This window comes from Bemisia tabaci, chromosome 9 (genome assembly GCF_918797505.1).
Source record: "Bemisia tabaci chromosome 9, PGI_BMITA_v3".
Classification (NCBI taxonomy): Eukaryota; Metazoa; Arthropoda; class Insecta; order Hemiptera; family Aleyrodidae; genus Bemisia; species Bemisia tabaci.
In genome coordinates, this window is record NC_092801.1 from 13,563,644 (window position 1) to 13,588,809 (window position 25,166).

At 43.0% G+C, this 25,166-nt stretch overlaps 1 protein-coding gene across 3 annotated transcripts in view; it reads right to left on the reverse strand.

Annotated features, from left to right (window-relative positions):
* Window positions 1-25,166, reverse strand: part of LOC109038185 (uncharacterized) — a 70,240-nt gene that overhangs the window by 23,363 nt on the left and 21,711 nt on the right. For all 3 annotated transcript variants that reach the window (XM_019053163.2, XM_019053162.2, XM_019053161.2), the window contains one exon: window positions 18,702-18,767. In XM_019053163.2, coding sequence (XP_018908708.2) covers window positions 18,702-18,723 — 22 coding nt within the window. In that variant the 5' untranslated portion in view covers window positions 18,724-18,767. The remainder of the gene's footprint in view (window positions 1-18,701; window positions 18,768-25,166) is intronic.

Here is a 25,166-nt window from a genome sequence, read left to right on the forward strand (position 1 = left end):
GACCTCTTAGCTGAGGAACTTTTTTTGGAAAAGCACTCAAGAGACAGCGATGGTAGATATTCAGTCCCTATGCTTCTCACCGAAGAAAAAATGAATCTTGGGGATTCATATCATCTTGCAAAAAATCGACTGATCAAGTTAGAGCATCGATTAAATGGAAACCCAGACTTCAGAAACGCGTACAAGGACTTCATGAAGGAATATGAGGAGCTCGGGCATATGAAACAAGTAAATAATGATTCGATAGGTCACGGCAAGTATTACATTCCCCACCATGGGATATGGAAACAAACCAGCACAAGCTCAAAAATGCGAGTGGTTTTTGATGCCTCAATGAAAACTACGTCTGGCAAAGCATTAAACGATGTGGTTCTGAAGGGAGAAAAATTACAGACAGACATCATTCAAGTGTTAACTCTATTCAGATTTCCGCGTTATGTTTTCACAGCAGATGTTTGCAAAATGTACCGCCAAATTTTAGTTAATCAAGAGGATCGGCCATATCAGCGAATATTATGGCGCGAAGATCCTTCTCAGCCCATCAAGGAATATGAACTGCAAACAGTTACATACGGAGTAACATCCTCTCCTTATGTATGTCTGCGCACCATGCGCCAGCACGGCGACAATACTGGCGAAAAATATCCCGTAGCCAAAGAAATTCTCACAAAAAAGGTTTTCGTCGATGACATTTTGGCCGGAGCAGATTCTATTCAAGAGACAAAACACGCAAGAGATGAAATAATCGAATGCGCCGGTGAATGCAACATGGAGCTGAAAAAGTGGTCAAGCAATGACCCAGAAATATTGGTGGACTTGCCGGAGTCCAATCTCAAAACTCCTGTAGAATTTTCAGATGCAGACAGTTCCGAATCGCTTCTCGGATTACAATGGCAGCCAAGCAGCGATATATTCTCATTCAAGGTTGAGAAAATCACACCGGTGTACACAAAAAGAGGTATCGCCTCAGTTGTCGCCCAAATCTTTGATCCACTTGGCCTGATATCACCAATTATGCTAAAAGGCAAGCAATTTCTTCAACAACTGTGGTTATTAGGCATAGATTGGGACGAGGCGGTGCCCCTCGAGCTTCAAGCACAGTGGAAAAAGTACACCGAAGAACTCATCAAAATTTCCGAGATCCGTATTCCGCGTCATGTGTCTCTGATCAATGGAGTAAAATTTGATCTTGTAGGTTTTAGCGACGCCAGTAAATTAGGATACAGCGGCAATGTCTATCTGAGGGTCGAAAGCAGCTCCGGTGAGGTCAAAACCAGCCTTTTAATGGCGAAAACTAAGGTGGCACCGCTCAAACCGATGAGCATCCCCAGGCTGGAGTTGCAGGGGGCGGCGCTATTAACAGAGTTATTAGATGCTGCTCACTACATATGTTCAATGGCTCATCCAATCAGGAAGGTGTTCGCCTATTCAGACTCCACAGTCGTCTTATCATGGCTCCAAACTCCTCCCTACCGGCTCAAAGTATTCGTCGCTAATCGAGTTACTCGAATTTTAGAAGTATTAACACCTCAACATTGGGGGCATGTCAAGTCTGAAGATAATCCGAGCGATCTGGCCAGCCGAGGCTGCATGCCAGACAGATTGGCCGACAACAGTTTATGGTGGCATGGACCAAAATGGTTGCAAGAGCCAGAAGAAAAATGGCCGAAGTTGAGTCCATTTGACCCAGAAAGCAAAGCAGAAATCATCGACAAACTACCGGACATCGTCACGCTGGTACAAAATAAACAAGAATCATGGGAGGAAACTTTCTTAAAATCATTTTCAGGATTTGTTCCTCTGCTCAGAACCACCGCATGGATGTTGAGATTTAGCCATAATACCCGGCATCCTACCAAGAAAAGAACTGGACAGATTTCCAGTGCGGAGCTACAAGAAGCCCGGCACTGGTGGATAAAAATTATTCAAGGCAAAGAATTTAAAACGGAGATCAAAACACTGAGCGAGAAAAAAGAGAGCCCTGCCTCTTTATGCAAACTTCGCCCTTTTTTAGATGAACAGGGATTATTGCGAGTCGGTGGTAGACTCAGGCACTCAGACATGAGCTACGACTTCAAATTTCCTATTTTATTGCCTAAAAATCATCATTTCACTCAACTGGTAATCGACTATTATCATGATATGACACTTCACGGCGGTCCCAGCTCAACTTTAGCAGCAATCAATCAGCGATTTTGGATAATTAATGGGCGTGCTGTAGTCAGATCTAAACTTCAAAAGTGCATCCAGTGCTTTAAAGTCAGACCAAAATTCACGCAGCCACTTATGGGCGATTTACCAAAATGGAGGGTTCAGGCAGCATATCCGTTTCTCAATACAGCGTGTGACTACGGCGGACCATTCCAAGTCAAAGAAAACAAGCTCAGAAATGCAAGGCAAACGAAGGGGTATTTAGCCCTATTTATTTGTATGGCTACTAAAGCAGTACACCTGGAATTTGTAAGCGAATTGACTACAAAGGCCTTTGAAGGCGCATTAGCTCGATTTGTCTCTCGCAGAGGATTATGCAAAAATATGTTCTCTGATAACGGTACCAACTTCGTAGGAATGAATAACTCTTTGAAAGAGCTATATGCATTCTTAAAAACTAATGAAACAAGCATTGCTGAAAATCTAAGCAAAAAGAAATCAATTGGCATTTTCAGCCCGCTTCCGCGCCAAATTTTGGTGGACTACATGAAGCAGGGATAAAATCCGCAAAACATCATCTCAAAGGAATCATGGGTACTCAAATTTTCACCTTCGAGGAAATGAATACACTCGTGACTCGAGTGGAGACGATAATGAACTCTAGGCCGCTCTGCCTTCTATCAACAGATCCATCAGATATGGACGCCTTGACCCCAGGTCATTTTCTTGTTGGTCGCCCACTCAACGCCTTACCCGAAGAAAATCTAACAGAAACCCCTTCTAATCGTGTGGATAGATGGGGCTTGATAAACAAAGCCAGTCAACATTTTTGGCAAACATGGAAAAATGAGTACATCAACTGTTTGAGGCAGCGATCAAAATGGACTCAAGAAACTGATCCAATAAAAATTGATGATCTCGTCATTATTCAAGACAATAATTTACCTCCTCAGCAATGGAGATTAGGACGAATCACCAAGTGCTTTCCGGGCCCTGATGACGTCACACGCGTCGTCGATGTCAAGACCACCACGGGGACTTTACGGCGCCCGGTTTCCAAGCTTTGCCGCCTCCCCATAAGTTCAGACAAGCACCAAATATGCGCTTCTAAACTAACAATTTTTTTAAAACACTTCTCTGTTGAACGTGTGCTCGTTCAACGGGGGGAGTATGTCTGATTTCCCCTTTATAAAAAATAATAATAATTATAATAAATTCTAGAAATCAATTTCTCAGCATTCTCAACTCATATCAGACCAATTCACAAAATTAAAACGTGTAAAATGATGTAAAATTGCGATGTTCCCAAACGGTCTCCATTCCAAGCATTACGATCAATGTAGCTTAACCTTGGTGATCGGGCGAACAACTCTGCACTAGACGTCAACTTTCAACCGCGCAGTAATGAGATCCTTTGTTCAGCAGCACGCAAGCGCCGCCGCCAATGACGAGTCAGCGCGCAATCGCAGTATCCGCCGCAGCCAATCACAAGTCACCGCGGCGCACGAGATTTGAACTTCGCCACAACAGAGCCCGCGCAATCCAAATTCAGCGGCCAGCGGCAGCTTTCCCGCCCAATTCACTCTTGCTTCGCCAACCGACCAATCACAAGCAAGTTGGTTTCCCGCATTCGCACACAAAGGAAATCTGCATATAAATATACCCGCAAGTCGCTAATTAATTCACTCTGAATGCAGCAGTCGACCAAGAAGCACCTCACTCTCAAGCTCTCAACAAGGATCAAGTCAAATCAAGCCAAGCAAGCAGCTGAAGAAACATCCTAAGGAGCTCAGCAAGAAATTGGCGTTTTTTGGATCAAGACCGAAGTTCAGTTTCCCGTTATATTGGCACCAAGGTCAAGCATTAGCGGTCATCATTACACAGAACGAAGCAAATTCATCATTTCAAGCATTCAAAATTATTCACCTTCCTGTCATCTCTATTTCGGACTCATACAGTTTGTATACCACCTCCAATTTGGAGAAGCCGATTCTTCGGTATCTGGAATAATAATAAGTGCACTAGCACATAGCTCTCAATATTCAAACCCTTCTGGTTTTCCTGCTCACTGCAGAAGCCGGTGAACTATACGCCTGGTAACCCTTCAGGTTTCCTATCCAAGGATAGTAGCCGATTCACTCTGAGTCCGGTAAAAATAAAAACTCCAAGTAGGATCTCTTCCAGATCACTAAATAAATTTAACAGTCACCTCAAATCTTTCTCTTCTCACTCTCATTTTCCGAGCCAAGGCAAATTGGGGGGTCGCTACGGCTCTTCACTTGTCTCACTTCACAACCTCATATCCTATTCCATCTTTTCTTTCTTTCCTATCATTTCTACAATTGGTCCCTCGGTACAATTCACTTTCAACCTTTAGGTCTGTTGTTGTTTTTTCATCATTTTTTTAGCCGTCACTCTTCACATTCCATTTAGCTCTTCTCTCATTCTATTTAGCTCTTCTTCTCATTCTATTTAGCTCTTCTACTCATTCTATTTAGCTCTTCTCTCATTCTATTTAGCTCTTCTACTCATTCTATTTAGCTCTTCGCTCATTCTATTTAGCTCTTCTCTCATTCTATTTAGCTCTTCTCTCATTCTATTTAGCTCTTCTTCTCATTCTATTTAGCTGCTCTTTTCCACGACTTATATTTACTCATATATCTTAACAATTTTAACCACCATATTCTCAGTCTTTCAAAAATTGTCTTTTCTTTTTATTCACCAAAAAGTGCCTTTCTTATTCTAGTATACTTACAGTGTTAAATTTAAGTGTAAAAAGACTTGAAGAGTCTGATCACATTGTTGTATTGTATTTTAATTGTATATAATACTGAATAAAAAAAAAAAAAAAAAAAAAAAAAAAAAATTATAAAGTGTCATGAAATTTTACATCTCGGGAGGGTGGATGGTGGAGTGAGGGTTTCGAAGTGGTGAGTGCCGGACTCCGCGACAAAGGGGAAGAGAGTCCGAAATTTCTTTCAACGTGACGCAATTCATTAGTGGCCAGTCGGTGGAGACCACTTCTAAACGCTTACTCCAGTGCTACCGTATGATGTTACTAAAGATTTCGGAGCTCCCGGAATTATATGGACTTATTTCTACCAAACAGACCTATGTGGAGGTGAGAAATATGGGGTGTGCTCTTGGAAGCTGCATAAGAAGCAATGTAAAAGTGGGCGTGATTCCTTTTGAAGAATTGGAAAAGCGGGATTTTACACTCTATCAAACAGACCTATGTGCCAACTGAATGCAGAACTCACGAGCCGCGGGCATGGCAAGAGAGCGTTGTGGACAGGGCTCATGAGTTTATGCGGAGGCGGGCGGACGGGAGCGACCGCGGAGAGGAGTCTCGTTGCCGCTGACGTCACCGGCGCTTTATTATTATCATTCACTCTTACGCAAAGAGAACTAACGAGCACACCCCATATTTCTCACTTGCACAAAGGTCTGTTTGGTGGAAATACGTCCATATGCAGGGCCGGATTTACTTACTTGCCGCCCATGGCCGCCTGTATTTTGCCGCCCCCTTCTCATTCGTTTTGAAACATCAATAAAACCATCAAGTGAGCGTGCCGGAGGGGGGCATTAAACGCGTTTACTCGTTTTGGACACATTTTTTTCGAAAACTCTGTCAATACTACTAGCAAAAGTTCACGGAACTTCGCGCGAAAGTTGAGTCCCGTAAACCTATCTCTTTGTGGACAAGGCCTTCCATTTATAAGCATTAAACTAAAAAATTAAGAAAGAACAAACATAAATGTGGTTTAATAATTTTAACTGCCGCCGCCGCTCTGCGCTGATCGCACTGTATTTGGCGCAATGCGGGAAGTATCCATGCAATCTTGTAGGCGCTAATGTGTTACATGCCGACGGCCGCCGCGCCGAGGACTTCTCCTAATCATCTCAAGTCCTCGTCATCATTCCTCTCTGCGCTGAGCTCCAGGCCAAATTGCGTGATTAGTCCCTCTCTTAACTCGACCAATTAAAGATGCTGTCTCTTGTATCACCGAAAAACGACACAATGGACCACTAGACAAGGTACGAATTTAAATAATCTGATACATGTTTCTTAACAAGAATTTCACGTAGAACACGATTCGCGCAACGAAACTTACTGAAACCAACTCCTAACGAAGATATTAACGTTTTCATTTCACATTGTTTACGGGGAATTTGAACTGCCCGCTCACAAGAAACTCAAAGCTCTACGCGAGTCAAATTGCGCACTACAACGGTTTCAGCAAGCCTCTCAATCGAGCTATATACATCTCCCACCGTGTGTTGTTCAAACTATGAGCAATTTGCTATAGGTGAGCCAAAGCGTCAAGATTAAGGTTGCTAGATTGTTATGTCGCAGAGACTGTCATGATAACGTTTAGCGCTCGATGTGAAGCACGTAGAGCGTTGAGTCTTCATGAGCGGGTGGTTTGAATTCACGCATCAAGAATCATTGAATAGCTTTGTATGGAGTTGATTTCGGTAATTGTCGTTGTGCGCATCGTTTTTTACGTGAAATTTTGGTCAAGAAACATGTATCAGAATGCTGAAATTCGTACCTTGTCTAGTGGTCCATTAGAAATTACTATACTCTCAGGAAAAATAGATTTTATTCCCTTTTCTCACTGATAATTTTTTTTCTGAATCCCATTTTTGTATGCTTGTATTTAAAAAAAAATTGCAAAATTTGCCGCCCCCTAAATATGCCGCCATAGGCCGCGGCCCATGTGGCCACCCCCTTAATCCGGCCCTGATTATATTCTGATTTCCAAACGTTCCGAGAAAAATTCCAATTTGTTCAAGAGTTACGGGAAAAAATTACGAAATACGCCCAGATTGGGTTCTAAAGATCGTCAAATTTGATAATAAAAATAATCGAATTTAATCAAGGAATCTGTCGAACTGATGAAGAACCCTGACATTCCAAATATAGCAAATAGCTGGAAGTTCCGGGAATTTGGAGATTCCAAGAGAAGTTCCGAAATTCGGAGTTAATTTCGGGGAATGACAGCACTGGCTCACTCTTTCGTGCACCGTGGCCGAATTTTGTCTGCTCTTTCACACGGAGATGCAACATTCATCGATGAGTCCAAACCGCACCACCGACCAATCAGAAGCGCTAAGCCGCAGCCGGACTGAAGTGCAGTCGAGACTCGTCCTAGTGTATTCAAGTTCGGTGGAAGGAACAACAAAAGTCGGTCCCTGAGATCGAATTTTGTCGGTCGTCTTTCTGTCGTACATAAATGTACTTAGGACGAATCTCGACTGCAATTAAGTCCGGCTTAGCGCTTCTAATTGGTCGGTGGTGCGGTTTAGACTCGTCGACGAATGTTGCGTCTCCGTGAGAAAGAGCCGACAAAATGGAGATGTTGCATGTGTGAGGAATTTGCAATTTGACTATTGATTCTTATGTAAAAGTTCGCGAGAAACACAATGGTGCCACTGGTTTTCTCTGAAATCAACTCCCAAGCTCAAAAAAGCTCTCAAGTTGAAGCCAAAATGGAGGGGATATATCCCACCCTACCCTGAGAGTCCACCTCTACATCAAGACAAACTCTCCATGCAAAGATAGGGAGAAAATACATTGACAGGGCTGCCACTTCATTTGGGGACTCTAAAACTGAAAACACGGCAACCCTGCTAATGTATTCGTTCCCTATCTTTGCATGGAGAGTTTGTTTTGATGTAGAGGTGGACTCTCAGGATAGCGTGGGATATCCCCTCCATTTTGGCCTCAACTTGAGAGCTTTTTTGAGCTTGGGAGTTGATTTCAGGAAAAACCAGTGTCACCATCGTGTTTCTCGCGAACTTTTACATGAGAATCAATGGTCAAATCGCAAGTTCCTTACACATGCAACATCTCCATTCGGCCCCTGGATAACGTGACGAGGTGTGACGGGAAATGCCCCCTCCTTCGTGTTTTTCTTGCCGTGAGCGATGATGAAGATGGCTCACTTATCCCGGGCCGGGCCGACGGGCCCCGGAACCGGGGGCCTCGTTTTGACGGGTGCGTGGGGGCCACTGTCGTCGCCGGCGCCGGGAGCCGGGAACAAGATAATTACGAGAGCGATTTGCATTCAAATCCGTCGTTTGTCGCACGCTCAACACCGCCTCGCCGCGCTCAAGGACTCCCCCGAGGTGTTCCATTCACGGGGGACCATTGTCCCGTCGAATTAAATCCATCGCGCCCACCTTAGATCCGCACGAGCCGTCACTGGGTCAACGGGGTTCTTCTCAAGAGGCAAGACACCACCGCGTCGGCGAGGGGTGGTGGTGGGGTGTAGTACATCTACTGAAGAATATCGAACGGAAAGGACCCCGCACACTCCTGAGACTTAGTACCACGAGCGATTTCCGATTTTTTTAGTGGAGGCAACACGTGTGGGGTGGCTTACACCGCAACATGGATGGAGAGGGGGGACGAAGAAAGAAAAAGGGGGATGGAAAGAGCGAACAGAGAAAGAAAAAATTTCTCGTTTTTTTGGTAGCTTTATAGAAATCCCTGGCGATCCACGACTCCTAACCTCCAACCACCAAGGCCGGATTAAGGGGGAGGCCACATGGGCCGCGGCCCATGGCGGCAAAATGTAGGGGGCGGCAAATTTTGCACTCTTTTTGAATGTAGGTATCAAAACAAGAGAGAAAAAAGTCGGATTCAGAATATAAATTACAATCAAGAAAAGACGACAAAGTCTCTCATTTCCTCAGACTAAAAGTATAGTAATTTCTAATTTTGTCGTCTCTCGGTGATACAGGAGACAACACCTTCAATTAGTCGAGTAAGAGAGAAACCAAACACGCAATTTGACCTGGAGCGGAGCGGCGGCGCGGCGGTTGGCATGAGACACATAGCGCCTATAAGACTGCATGAATACATCACGCATTGCGTCAAACACACTGCGGTCAGCAGCAGTCGGCTGGAAACGCACAGCGCCTGCAAGACTGCATGAATACTTCACGCTTTGCGCCAAACAGTGGCCGGCGGTGGAAGTGAAAATTTTTAACCACATTTATATTTGTTCCTTCATAATTTTTTCGTTCGTTTTTTATAAATGGAAGGCCTTGTCCAAACAGGGATGGGTTTACGGAACTGAACTTAGTGTTGACAGGGCTTTCACAAAAAATGTACCTAACACGAGTAAACGCGTCTCATACCCCTCTCCCACCAGCACGTTCAGTTGATGGTTTTTATAGATCGTAATCGACGGATCACACGGGTGAGATTATATTGATATCGATTGGTTCAATATGTAACCACAGCCTCGAAAGTCAATTTAGAAATCTGAGGTAACGGGTCTTATGTGATTGAAATTTTACTCTCTGGCAATGAAAAGTGAAATTGTTAGGAATTTTCTCATTTTCAGCTCTTGCAAATTAAATCCTAAAATTTTTGTTTGAAGTTATGTTCTATGGTTTTGAACCGAACGATACATCGAACCACTGTCGAATACGATCTATTGATGTTTCAAAACAAATGAGAAGGGAGCGGAAAAATACGGGCGGCCCATGGGCGGCAAGTAGGTAAATCCGGCCCTGCCACTCACCACTGCCCCCTATCCAGAGACAAGAGACCGTCCACTCGTATTCCGGCTATGGTATGGAAGCTTTTAATTTCGGGACTTCAACATTCAACTGTTGACCTCCCTACTTGGTTGATGTTCAACAACGTGTTGGCAGCAGACTCTCTTGTTTCTGCCCCTATCGAACCACACCACAACTATTTCTGTTTCAATCTCATGCATTTCTCCAACCTCTCATTGGGCGCACTCTGCGACTTCTCCCAGGAGGAACCCAATCAAGGACCTTCGTTGGCAAACTGCCTCCTGCCATTCTCTGGACATGCACCTCTGCGGTTCGGACAAAAAAAAAAAAACCTATAGTGTCAACGTCAACGCTCCTGCCTCCTCATTTCTTGCTATTTCATGCTAATACTGAAATCACCAACAAGTCGCGACCAAGGTTACTCGTATTGCGTATGGAGGATCAGAAAGAAACTCTATCAATCGACGAAGCCGCAATAAAATTCGGCGGGTGAAAGGAACGGCGATTTTTTCCCTCGTCCTCCCGCCGGAGAAAGCATTTTCGGGTGAATACGCTTCTGAAAGCCGATCTGAGCTCCGAATCGATGCTCATATGTACACGAAACACGAGATTGGATTGTAGGCCGCGTCCTTTTCTCGATAGTTGAATCGTTATCGAATGACCTCGATCGATATACAGCGTTGTTAAGATAGGGAGCTATCGATCAATGTCATCGGCTTTTGGCTTCCTTTTTCCGTCGGTTTTAATCCAGGTTGAAGCTAATCTCACTAAATCCCATGTCGCATTCACCCGCGGGACGAAGGAAAACAGAAAGAGCAGTCACGCGAACAGTTTCATGTATGTGAGTTTTTCAACTGTTCAAGTCAAGGTGGAGTTTCTTTGCTTTTTGAACGCTCGATAACATTGTATCCAACGTCATGACCAAACAACCAGTCTACCGTACTAAGGAAGACAAATCGACGGCGTAAGTCCGCAATCACATATTATCTCTTCTGCGGTGACTGAAAATCTCCGCCTCTATGTTATTTTTTTAAGGGAGAACAAATTGACATCATTCCTTGAAATTTTTACATACTTTTCTTCGCACGGAGAGGAAAAATCACGGCAGTTTTAAGGAATTGTCGTTGAATAGTTTTCCGTTTAAAAAATAAAGTGTGACAGGAAGTCTGCGACGTCGCGAACCGAGTTATGTGATTGCCGACGTACACAGTCGTAATACAATCCCGAAAACAAATCCCGAATTCGCCAAACTAGTTCGGCCGAATTGAAGCGTTGTGTGCAGAAAGGGCATTCTTTGGTTGCGGGGTCTCAAAATCGTCACTGCTAATATATATTTTAGAGAGGAAACTATGCGATGAATTTTCTGGTATTTTTCGTATTCAGCATTGTAAAATCACGAAGGAAATTCGGTGAGAGTTTCAACGAGCTCCATACAATTTGCACTAAATGTAATGGATGAAACGCAACGTCCGAAGATTCTGAGACACCGCAACAAAGAAATGCCCTTTCCTGCACCCAGCGCGCAGCGCCTCAAATTCGATAAAGTTTGCCCGAATAAGAACCAAATCAGTCAAAACGATAAAACTCGATCAATATAACAGAAAATGAATCAAGAAATAACTAACATTCAAGGCTGGATTAAGGGGTGGCCACGTGGGCCGCGGTCCATGACGGCATATTTATAGGGGGCGGCAAATTTTGCAATTTTTTTAAATGTAGGCATAAAAAAAATCGGATTTAGAAAAAAAAAATTACAAACGAGAGAAGGCGACAAAATCTGTCATTTCCTGAGAGTATAATAATTTCTAATTTTGTCGTCTTTCAGAGATACAAGATACAGCTCCTTTAATTATTGTTCAAGTTAAGAGAGAAACCAAATAGTTAAAACACGCAATTTGACCCGGAACGACGCGACTTAGAGAGAAATGATGACGAGGACTTGAGATGAAAAGGAGAAGCCCTCGGCGCGGCGATCAGCATGTAACACATATTAGCGCCTACAAGACTGCACAAATACTTCACGCATTCCATCAAACAGAGTGTGGTCACTGCGGTCAGCGTAAAACGGATAGCGCCTACAAGACTGCGTGAATACTTCACGCATTGCGTCGAACACAGTGCGTTCAGCAGCGGTCGGCATGAAACTCACAGCGCCTACAAGACCGTCGAAATACTTCACGCACTGCGCCAAACACGGTACGGTCAGCGCGGCGCGGCGGCGGAAGTTAAAATCATTAATCCACTTTTATGTTTGTTCTTTCATAATTTTTTCGTTCATTCCTTATGAATGGAAGGCCTTGTCCATTAGAGATAGGTTTATGAAACTTAACTTTCGCACAAAGTTCCGTGAACTTTTGCTAGTAGTGTTGACAGGGCTTTCGCAAAAAATGTGTCCAACACGAGTAAACGCGTCTTAAGCACCCCTCCCCCGCTGGCACGTTCATTTGATGGTTTTTATCGAGTTTCAAAACGAATGAGAAGGGGGCGGCACGTAGGTAAATCCGGCCCTGCTAACATTATAAAATTATTAAAAAAAATTCAGTAAAGTTTTATCGAATTCCATACAATTTGCTTTAATAATAGTATATGAAACGTTACCGAAGATTCTGAGACACCGCAATCAAGAAATGTCCTTTTCTGCACCCAGCGCTTCAAATTCGATAAAATTTGCCCGAATAAAAACCAAATCGGTCAAAACGATAAAACTCAGAATCAATATAAAAGAGGAGTGATCGAGAAAGAACCACTGAACGCCGAGTTCTCTTTTTCTTGGCGGTATTTGCTCTCAAGAGCGAACACAGTTCAGGGACCTAGACATGACTCCATCCCCTTTTCGACCTCTCAATTTTCTGAAAGGCCTCCTTTTCCCGCGCCATAAATTGCGCCGAGTCACGCACCGAGAGAAATTAATTAAGTTCCCCCGTGAAATTGAGATGGTTTACGTCCCTTCCGTCGGGCTTTTATTATTACCCACCATTGAAAAGTCTTGATACCTGTGGAAGTGGGGTAATGGGTCTGGGGAGAGCTACAGGTGTGAATTCCCTGTTGAGTTGCGTCACCGTCTCCTCGGTACTTTTTTTTGCTTTTCTCATTCTTCTTCTTCCTTGTTGTTATGAAAAAATATCTGTACAATTCAGAGACATGTAGAAACCCTCAACTGGCCTCTTATAGCGACAGGTGAAACTTTCTACGTCCGAGGGTACATATGGACGTATTTCTATCAAACGAAACTACATGCATTATGACGTGAGCCTTGATATGCACTTATTCTTATGGGTCTCAGGGCTCATGTCTTAATGCACATAGTTCAGTTTGATAGAAACACGTCCATATGATATTTTAAACTTACTCCGTGTTGACTGTTGTGCAACGTGTTGAGCAAATCGTTTGGCAAACTAACCGATGTTTAGACAAATTTTTGTGCATAGAAGGCTATGCTGCCGTGCTAAGGAAAAACACTGTATAAACCTTCGAGAATTGCCAAATTTCCTTGGATAAAACATGTATATTTGACAACGTTTAGGCATATTTTTCCTTGAAATTTTCAGTTATTTTAGATTAAATTGCGTACAATCGTCTGAAAATTTTGGAAAATAATATTCGCAAATTGCCTAGTAAATTCGGTTTTTATCGAAAGAAACTTGTCAGCGTCCGAAGGCTCATACGGCGTTCTTTCTTAAGCACGGCAGTATGGTAGAGAATTGATTATTAAGGTGTCCGTTGCAAACACCCTAATTATCGATTTTTTTCCATAGGTTTAAAAGGAAGATCAATCGATACATCACGCCACTTTTTCGAATAATCCTCCTCAACGGCATTGGATAGCGGACACGACACCGGACTTTATGGCTTTCAGGTCCGTTAGGCTCTTCTTACGCCCGCTTGGCAGGGCCACTCTTGACTACGTCATCCCTCCCCCCCCCCCCCCTCTATCCGCCCCCGCGGTGCGTCTCCCACGCCATCCGCGTAAAACCGCGGAAGGAACACATGCAACGCGCTGTTTTCTCGGGAGAAATAACCGGTTGCCTCCTCGATTAAATGCCCCCACTTCCGGCGGGCACCCGAATCAGCCAAGCATTACACGCCCAGGGCCGCGCCGAGATAGCCATAGCCGCAATCCTCCGGAAAACCGTTGTCCGGGACGGTCAAGTGAGCTTCGGGTCGGGCTCGAGTTACTTAGCGCAAGTCCACATTCTGCTACTAGACGAAACCGGAGGAGACATTGGTGTGGCGTGTTTTGCGATACATCGATTGATTTGCCATTTAAACCTTTGAAAAAGGATCGATAAACGGGGTGTTCGCAACGAACACCTAAAAATCGATTCTTCGCCATGGGTTCAAATGGGGGGAAAATCGATCATTCACGCCTTACCACTGATGAGAACCGGAACGAGACCACAGGCGAAAAAAAACATATCGATGGCTAAATGGAGATACCGGGTTTCGCAAATCAGCCATCGATATTATGCAAAAAAAGTACGATTTATTTTTTGGGGTCTAATTGTAAGTTAATTCTGGTGGCCAAAAAGCAAAACCACGCATCCGCTTTCGACGTTGCACACTCACTGTTATACTTTATTTTTTCCTCGGAAAACTAGCCAACGTGCGTTCTTGGAACTTTTCCAATTTTTCCTCTCGGTTAGCAGAATATTCTGTATGCGTTTCAAGCACTAAGAAGCCGTCCATAAATTACGTCACTCAGGTTCAGGTATAGGGGGGAGGTGGGGGGGGTTGTCTGGCGGTGGATGACAGGGAGGGAGGGTGAGGTCAAGCCAAGGGTGACACACCTAAGCTTTTCTGAAGGCAGAAAGGCTGAAAATGCATGCTTGAAATTTGGCTATACCTACTGATTTTTATCGATTTTCAGCGTTTTCCCCCGAAAAAGAGGGAAAGCCACAACATACATTTAACACTCGATAAAAGAAAATAATCATGTTCTTGACGTTGCAGACTATGTCTACTGATTTTTAACGCTTTTCTGCGTTTCCCCCGAAAAAGGAGGGGGGACGCTAGGGATGGCGTAATTTTTAAGGGGGAGGGGTCTCGCAGTGGAAGAGGGTTGGATACATTGAGGGAGGGAGGGAGGGAGGGAGGGGTCGAAAAATTGAAAAAAAAAAAGAGTGAACGTAACATATGGAAGGCCCCTAAAGCTGGATTGTTTTTCTTCGTAATAATAAAATTGGAGCGGAAATTTTGAAACATTGTATAGACGATACGTTGTCTCGTGCTTTGGCCATGGAACTACTGCAATTAAAGTCCACGTTCCATCGGATGCAAGGCTGCACGACATCGCTCGCCATGACTTACCGCTGTCGTGATATCGCGCGTCGCACAAAGGGATCGAGTCAATCGGAAAGGTCGGACAAGAAATTCTCAACTAAAACTGCAAATTTTTACGTTTAATTCGTCACATTTTTAATTTTAAGGGGTCCTCCTAACAGGAATTTTCACAAGGAAACCACTGTAACCACTTTGGAAGCCTCAAAATTTTGTATGAATGGATTTATCAGATGATTACTCAGATTAGTCATGATTTTCATGACTATCAGACATGACTTTCATGATTAGTCAGATTAGTCATGATTAGACAGATACGCCAAGCTTAAATCTTACTAAACGCAGAAGAAGGAAAGATTCTGAAACAATAAATAAAAAATAAATAACAGAAATAATACTCAAAATCCTTCCCGCAGAAGAAATTTTGTTTCATACTAGATAGCAATCAGCATAATCTGAGTATCGGCGAGGCACCCCCCCCTCCCCCAAACCAAGAAAGTGTTGAGGAAAAAAAGTTAAATTTACTCCAATGAACATGATATAAAATTGAGACACCAAGCTATAATTATTTAAAGTTAAGCCCAAGATTTAAAATTTCCGAATTTTGTGCAATCTCTCCTACTTACTCGATCCACTGTGCGTCGTGCGGCCCGCTTGGCCAAATACAGCGAAAAAACGGGATCCAGAAGCCCGGACTGGACGGATTCGAAGCACGTGCTACACGGAGCGAGGCGTGCGCGGGTGAGTCCTTGGCGGATTGCGCGCCAAAGAGGAGCGCATGCGCGGAAAGAGGGAGCAGGCGGGAAGGGTGGGGATTGGCGGGTAACGCTGTGGCGGGAAGCGGGATCCGAATTATGGCGCCAGAATACGAATTGACGGGCCCGCTTCCAGCGGAGCGAAAAACCGGGCGAGCCTCACGCCTCGCATCTTGCGTACTGAGCCGCTTGTGCAGGCTTATCGCTTCGACTCGGAGAGAGAACAGAGCGAATTGGACTACATTTTGCCATAAAGAACTGACATTTCTGGCTCAGTTCTGGACCAGTTTCTGGTCATTAGTTTACCTGTGCATCTGAGTGTTTTTACGGATGAACCAGAAATGGGTTTGTTGTGAGGAGCCGAGCCTCACGCCACGCTTATCGCTTCGACTCAAAGAGGGAACAGGGCAGATTGGACTAAATTTTACCATAAAGAACTAAAATTTCTGACTCAGTTTAGAAGCAACGTAGTCACCATTGGTTTCCCTGTCCACTTGAGTGTTTTTATGGATAAACCAGAAATGGGCGTATTGCAAGGTGCCGAGCCTCACGCCACGCTTATCGCTTCGATTTGGAGAGAGAACAGGGCGAATTGGACTGAATTTTGCCATGAGGAGCTAAAATTTCTGGCTCAGTTAAGAAACAAGGTATGTGCCATTAGTTTCCCTGTGCAGTCGAGTGTTTCCAGCGGTGCGTAAAACCAGGCGAGCCTCACACCTCACATATTGAGCCGCTTGTGCACGTTTATCGCTTCGACTAGGAGAGAGAAGAGGACGAATTGAACTACATTTTGGGAGAAAGAACTAACATTTTGGGCTCAGTTTAGAAACAACGTATGTACCATTAGTTTACCTGTGCATCTGAGTGTTTTTACGGATGAACCAGAAATGGGCCCGTTGTGAGGAACCGAGTCTCACGCCACGCTTATCGCTTCGACTCAGAGAGAGAACAGGGCGAATTGGACTTTTTGTCATGAGAAACTAAAATTTCTGGTTCAGTTTAGAAACAGCGTAAGTGCCATTAGTTTCCGTGTGCACTTGAGTGTTTTTACGGTTGAGCCAGAAATAGGCCTGTTGCAAGGCGCGGGGATTAGTGAATGAATAACTGATTCCAATGGCAAATTTCACGAAAAGAACGACGTTTGGTTGCAAGAACAGGAAGTAGAGTTGGAAGGACCGAATACCTAGTTGAGATTATACAGAACACCATGACCTCCTCCATTTCGTGGATATGGAATTTCAATAGTTTCAAATAGTTGTATCACGCGTTTCGCCCAATCCAACTTCTCTACTCCTGCGTTAAAGTCTCTGATCAAGCCGAAAAAGGGTTCTCCTTCATTAAGTGGATACGTAAGTTTACCTTCTTGGAAGAAGAAACAGTTGTATCACGCGTTTCGTCCTATCCAACTTTTCTACTCTGCGTTTAAGTCTCTGAGTCAGCGGAAGAGAGACCAAGCTCTTTTTCATTGTTCTAGATATGCGAGGAAGCTACGTTGCTTTATAATTGTGACCGGATCTGTGAAAAGAATCTTATCGTCCGGAAGAAAATTTCCAAAACTTTGCGCGGAAAACGATCGCAGCAAGCGCCTGCAAAACTGTAGAAATACTTCAAGCATTGCGCCATGCGTGCGATATTTTGAAATGTGTAGGACAGCATGACTAGCTGACTAGCTGAGAAACGAATCAAAGTTTCATCAGATTTGATCAGGGGGGGGGGGGGGTTCCCATAAGAATGTTGCGGGGTTCTTTTCAGATATTATAGAGAAAATTTCGAACTAATTTTCGGAAAATTTTGAAGAAAAATATTCACAATTTTCTAAATTTGTAAGTTTGTTTTTTAAAGAAGGAAATATGGCAACGTCTAAAGGCTCATACGGCGTTCTTTCTTCTTTAATTGCACAGTATAGAATAGCAGCAGTAGCTCAGAATGCATCTCCTGCTGTATTGTATAGACACCATTGAATAAACACATAGGATCGGGATAGAAAGAATTAAAAATAGACTGAGCGAGATCGAATCGAAACGGATGATGATTTCAAAGCAACTGACATGAGCTAAAATTGAAATGTTTACTCGTGAAACCACATTCAACTCGTTAACAGTGAGAGTAAAGAATTGGAGCAAATTATGAAATACGGTGGTAAGCTACTTTAGAAAACTATCTCAGACAATGCTCCAACTTCACCCGAAAATTTTACAAACCACCTCGAGAGAAAGCCTAATTTTCAGGCGCTACGTACCAACGTACCTTTTAATGCACCATATACATTTATGATAATGAAACAGGAAATCATGAAAAGAAAATAGTCCCAATAGGAAAACGGTCTGAGTCAATTTTAGTGTATTTTCCGAAGAAAATACACTATTTTTAGCCTTAATTATAGGCACAAGGTACTTGGTAAATTTCAGTGTCGTACGCTGTAAGTATTTGACTCATCAGAATTTCAAGGATAACTTGAACCCGCAACTTCCGAATGTTTTTCCACGTGAACGTAATTGGCAAGAGTACTTGTACTAATTGTCTCATTAAAATTGAACATCCTCTCATTATTTCAAACGCGCTTTTCGGCCATCGTTGGTGTTTTCTCGTGACAAGTTTATTTCAGATCTTTTTCAAAAATATCGATGACGATGATGTAATCTGGAGGCATTGAAACTCTCGCACTTTCATTCAGAGACATTTGATTCCGTCTGAACTCAAAGCGATTTCAATCATAAGTTCTGCCATTTTAAAAAATAATAGGAGATTAACAGTGGAGTGACGCGTTCCATTTGAACGATGACAGCTGAACAGAAAAAAAAAAAAAATAAATGGAAAAAGTCTTCTGTAAACAAAAATTAAATGTAACTTTAAATGCACTAGAAAAGAAAATATTGATTTCGTTACGTAAAAAGCATTATCTTGGGATTGATTATTGGTTTTGAAGGCGGGCTGATAAAAATTAATAGAAATGAGTGGAGGTCCAAAAAATTGACTCACCGGTTATCCCGTTTGCCGTCATTTTGATCTTCAAGGTTTATCTTCTAAGTGACAATCATCGATTATCTGTAACAGAGAGCAAATCGTACTTTTAAAAAAATATACTCAACCAAAAGACTGATAAGGCATCCAAATAAAGTGACCGAAAAGAGAAAAAAACAATTACAAAAAAAAGTCTCGTTGTCGTAGCTGCTCCGAGAGCTACGCCCGGAACTTTCGGCTTCGGAGCCCGGAACGCGAACGGTAAGTGTATACAGCCCGTAAGTACGGCTTCCACAGCCGGAGTTTTTTTTTTTTTTTTTTTTTTTTTTTTTTCAGTGTTGAAAAAGATCAAACATATCTGAGAGGCAAGTATAGGCACCGTGAAATGAGGTTAAAATGCCTTTCTTGAGAGTAGTTAGAATGACCTGCTGTTTCCTGCAAGCGCAACCAGCACGCGGCACACGCACACAGTGTACTGGAAAAAAAAAAAACACATTGGATCCAGAGTCCAGACTCTTAAAAACATCGACAAGAAAAAATACCCTTGATTCAATCAGATTTAAGCTTAAATAAAAAACCAAGCCTCTTAATTTGAGCGGATTTCCTCTTGATTTAAGCATAAATCTGATTGAATCAAGAGTCCTTTTTCTTGTCAATGTTTTCAAGAGTCTAGACTCTAGATCCAATGTGGTTTTTTTTTTCCCAGTGTGAATCGAGTCAATTAGAGAGGTCGGACATGAAATTTTTGACTAAAACTGCAAATTTTGATGTTTATTTCGGCACAATTTAAATTTCAAGGGATACTTTAAGGAGAAAATTTCACGAGGAAACCAATGAAACCACTTTTAGAGCCTCAAAGTTTTGTATAAACAGAGTTATGAGCGTTAAAAGTTTCCAAATTTTGTCCGACCTCTTCTATTGACTCGATCCACTGTGCGGCGGTTCCGATCCTGAATATGAAAAATGACTTCATTTGTCATTTGCCTCTTCACCGAATAACCGAGGAACGCGGCGAGACCTTGACGAGTAAAATGAGTAATTCCTCTCAATTCGACTTCAATTGGATTCTCCGTGACACAGTTAGACTTATTTCACGGCTCCGAATACTTCACATGCTTGTTCGCGGTGAACTTGATAGATTTCAAGTGGTAATTATGCAGCTATTGTCAAATTTAATCGGGCAATTTAATTTTTTACGTGCAAACGATTTTTGTGCAAATTTCAGTGTAATCCAAAGATAATTCCTTGAAATTTTCAAAGAAATCCGCACAAACGTTCTCTCGCGTGTCAAATTTATACTGTTTAACGCGGTCAATTATCGCGCAGATGAGATTTCGAATTAACGTCGTCTTTGATAATCAATTAGGCGATAAAACGATTTAGAAGAGAATGGTGCTTGACTTCAATCTGTGAGAGGCCCTGCATAATAAAACGTGAGACACATCCAATGGGCAGGAGGGAAGTGCTAGGGGGCCTGCGCCGCGGTATGCAGCTATCCCTCAATGGAGATGTTGCATGTGTGAGGGATTTGCGATTTGACTGTTGATTCTTATGTAAAAGTTCGCGAGAAACACGATGGTGCCACTGGTTTTCTCTAAAATCATCTCCCAAGCTCAAAAAGAGCTCTCAAAGTGAGGCTAAAATGGAGGGGATATCCCACCCTACCCTGAGAGTCCACCTCTACATCAAAACAAACTCTCCATGCAAAGATAGGGAGGAAATACATTGACAGGGCTGCCACTTTATTTGGGGATTCTAAAACTGAAAACACGGCATCCCTGCTAATGTATTTGCTCCCCATCTTTGCATGGAGAGTTTGTTTTGATGTAGAGGTGGACTCTCAGGGTAGGGTGGGATATCCCCTCCATTTTGGCCTCAACTTGAAAGCTTTTTTTGAGCTTGGGAGATGATTTCAGAGAAAACCAGTGGCACCATCGTGTTTCTCGCGAACTTTTACATAAGAATCAATGGCCAAATCGCAAATCCCTCGCACATGCAACATCTCCATTGGATCGCATTTTGCAAAAAGGAACCAAGAGCATTTCAATGTTGCATTCCCGTCGTAAAAAATGGTGAAAATCCCCATGAGGAAAAGCGGGGGTGCTATCATTATTGCATGTTACAGTGTTACCGTAGAGCTTCGAAAAGATCGCCGAAAAAAGCGTCCACTACGCGTGGTGTGGTGAACGCTCAAAAAGAATGGGTCGATTGCGCTGGTCACAGAATCGTGTTTTGATGCTTGAGTCTTGTAGATCAGCTAAACATAATGAGATCTGTCCAAACAGCAACTCTACGTTTAATATTAACTGAGATTTCACACTTTGAGAATTCGACTCATGACGTCATCCACCGCGGTAGTGATCCCCTTGGTTTCTTCCACCTTGCTTTCATCCAAGTTTCACAGTGAATAACCAATGCAAATAAGAGTTTCCCTCACTGATGAATGCAAGGTGGAAGAAACCAACAGGGTGTCTACTAAAACAGGCTGGTCAAAAATAAGTACTTTTACAGTACTTTTTCAGTGCATTCTCGAGAACTCCAGTACCTCCTCTGACATAAAAATTCCGTACTTTTTAAGTACCTCCATTTGAAGAAATTAGAAAAATTTCCAAAATTTGAAATTGTGACAAAAATGACAAAATATTTTTAAAAAAATCCGGACCTTTTTGCGGAATTTCCGCACTTATTCAGTACTTCCGGACCGCCCATAAAATATTAGTACTTCTTCCGGACTTGTAGACGCCCTGAACCAAGGGTGTCACCACCGCGGTGGATGACGTAATAGGCTGAATTTTTCAAAGCTTGATATCTCTGTTAATATTGAACGTAAAAAGTTGCTGTTTGGACGGATCTTGATATATTTAACTAATCTACAAGAATCGAGCATTGAAACACGGATCTTCGACCAGCGCGACTGCCTCATTAGTATTAGTTGAAAAAAAGTGCCTCTGGCTAAAACTGATGGCGCGCCGAGCCCCATGGAACTCCCTGAGGAGCTAAAGATAAGCAAAAACTAATCTGCTTTCCGAGTCCGAAAAGACCGCAGAATGACAACAGATCACAATGGGACGTATTTAAATCGAAAGGAAACATATCCATTCTGATAAGAGCCCTGAGATCCATAAGAATACATGCATGACAGCGTTCATGTCACAATGGCTATGGTTCCTTTTGACTCAAACCAGTGGCGTGGCGTGAATTGCGATATATCGATTGTTATGCCATTTAAACCTATGGAAAAGGATCGATAAACAGGGTGTTCGCAGCGAACACTTTAATAATCGATTCTTTACCATAGGTTTAAATGGCATAGCGATCGATACATCGCAATTCACGCCACGCCACTGACTCAAACGCGTCCGATTGCACGGTAGAGTCAAGGTCGAAAAACACAAGGCACATAATGAGCTCATTCGCGCGATCATTGAAACGCTAATGTGACATGTCACACGGGTGGGAAGCGACAAAAGGTTTCGCGAAAGCTAATGAAAGTGTCCGGTTTCGAGAACTTTTCAATCAGTGCTCCCATCTCATGTCCGTCAAAAGTTAACTTTTCTGTTCCGATGTCTCCCACTCTATGACCGTCAAAAGTTTCGGGACTCCTATTAGATTTTTTCAAGAGTTCCGAGAAAGTTCCGGAAAATGCAAAAGATCCGGAAGAATTCGGGAATTTCAAAAGTTCCGGGAATTGGGAGCACTTTTTTCAATGGTTTAATACGCGAACGAGTTACAAAGAAAACAATTTAACTTTTGGTTAAATACCGATCGGAAGTCATGAAGCGCCTAGAAGCTGTAAAAACTAAATTTGGGGAAAACAAATTATCACGAGTCAAAATTCAGAATTCCTCGTCGAAACTTTGATTAGGTGATAGTGAGTTGCATAATTTGCCCCTGAAAATCCTACGAAAGCGAAAATATGTTCAGGATTACAAGTTTTCACCGGAAAAAAGTCTCTCGGATCTGAAGTCCAGACTCTGAAAGATTTGACAAGAAAAAAATATTCTGGATTCAATCAGATTTTTGCTAGGATCGAGGGCCAAGCCTCTTAATTTCAGCTATTTCCTTTTGATTCAAGAAAAATTCCGATTGAATCAAGAGAATTTTGGATTTAAAAATTCCCTGACTTTTCAGTGATTTTGAATATAAAGTTCCCTGTCTCCTTCCTAACTTTTTAATGTTTTTAAAAGGGGGAGGGGGGCATGATTTTTCAAAAGGAAATGTTAAAGGCGAAGACTCTTGGAATTTACAAACACAAGATCCAGCAGCAAAATTCCCTGCCCGGATTTCCAGGGGTGGGCGAAATTTTTTTGACGCTACCATGCAGGTTTTCCTTGACACAGCAACAGCTTGCCATCCTCATACCAGGGTTGCCAAAAAATTTAGAAAATAAAATTCCCAGACACATTTGAGTAAAATTCTCTGACAATTGAATACATGCCATGAGGCCAAGAGGACATGATTTGAAATAGTTCCCAAATTGGTTGTGCTAGACGCCAAATCCATTCTAGAAAGCTAATAGAGGTGAATTAACAATTTTTTCCTGACATTTTCGTCGTTTTCCCTGATATTTCCAGATTTTCCCTTACTTTGTACAATTCCTGGTTTTCCCTGACACATTTGAGTAAAATTCCCCGACAGTTGAATAAATGCCTTACGGCAACGAAGACACGATTTAAAATCGTTTCCAGGAAAAACTTTGTTGTTCTAAACGTCAAATCCAATCTAGAAAGCTAAAAGAAGTGAATTAACAATTTTTTCCTGACGCTTTCGTCATTTTCCCTGACTTTTTACAATTCCCTGGCAGTGCTCGGTTTTCCCGGTATTCCCTGACTGTGGCAACCCTGTCCCACTTATTTCATTTCACATCTCTCACCCCACCTGTTCCTCACAATTCCAGGGGACAGACAAGTTTGAATCGATGAGGCGCGACGCTCCTGCTGTCCCCGCTCACGGGAGGGACCCAACTTGGGTTTTATCACACCACACGGGTCCGTCGCGTGGTCGTGCGCCAGACAGAGGCGGAAGGGGGGGGGGGGTGCGGGGCGGTCCGCGGTTTGCGCGGAAATTGAGCAACGGCGGAAACCGGGAGCGAGGGGTGGGCGGGGTGGGGAGGGGGCTAGACGGGCGAGGCAGAGATCGTGCTTTGCGAACTCGCCGGTGTGAGTCCGGGGGCGGGCGGGCGGGCGTCGGGTCGGGTCGGGGGTCGCGCCCCCCTGAAATTCTGCACCGAATCGAAGCGGCTGGAGTGTGCTTCGATGAGACAGTCCGGGAATGAAATGGAAATTTCCTAGCGTGGCCGCGCTCTAACGCGGGGGACATTAGTGGCATGGAACGTAAGAAAAAAATGAAAGATCGGAAATTTCAGTGAAATATTTCATATTTTTTTTTTCAGGGGCTAGCATTGGCGGATCCAGCAATTTGGCAACACCGGATTTCCTCCGTTTAAACCTACGGCAATGTATCGATTCTTGGAGGGACCAGGTGATCCGCGAAGAATCGATTAAATAGCATAGGTTTAAATGGAGGAAATTCGGTGTTGCCAAATTGCTGGATCCGCCTCTGGAGGCTGGAGTATGCAACTCGCACTGAAACACACAAATGGAAGAAAATCATACTTTTTTTTTATTTTGCGAAACATGAAAAGGCGCGGGTATTTTTCAATATCTTTTGGAAATTTCTATTCATGAAATAGTTCACGTGAAATTGCAAGATTTTATTTTTCATGAAATTTTGACACCCTGCGCGGGGGACATACCGGCGTTCCCCTCGCAAATAGTCGAGTAAGGGTTGAGCCCGGAAGTAATTGTATGTTTGAGTTTTTTGGGCTCGTTTCAGAAATACAATTGACACGATCGCTTTTCTAAAAACCAGCAACTTTTTGATTAAAAGACAAAACATTTTTGCTATTCGAGGCAAGTTTCTTATATAGAGATGCGGATACACGATTTTAACGACACTACGGTCGCGTTTGGTTCCCCTTTGCTAAATGCGATCCAACTACCATGCTTAATGGGGCGGATTATAATCATCTAGGGTTATTAGGGTTTCCGTAATTATTTCACTTTCCGTTGAGGGTTAGGGGGCCATCCATAAAATACGTAAGGAACTTCTTCCCATTTTTAGACCCCCCATTTGGTTTGTCCTTGGTATAGTTAAAAGTACACCGAAAAAAAATATTGCTGAAATTGCCGTGCACGCGGGTATTTCAAACGATGGTGTAGCTAAAGAACGAACGTGCAAACCATGCAGGTAAAATCGCTACACAAATTTCAGCTAACTTACACACACGCGTGTAGGTGATTTTGCTACACTGAAAAGCTACTTCTGTTACCTTTTTAGTTATTCTTCCGTAAATTTCGCTATTTTTCCGTAAATTCCGCTATTTCAGCTTAACTATTAAGCTATTTTTACTGTTCGCAAAGTACCAATACCAAAAAATGCAGTTACACTTCCAAGCCACTCGATGCATGATTAACTGCATGA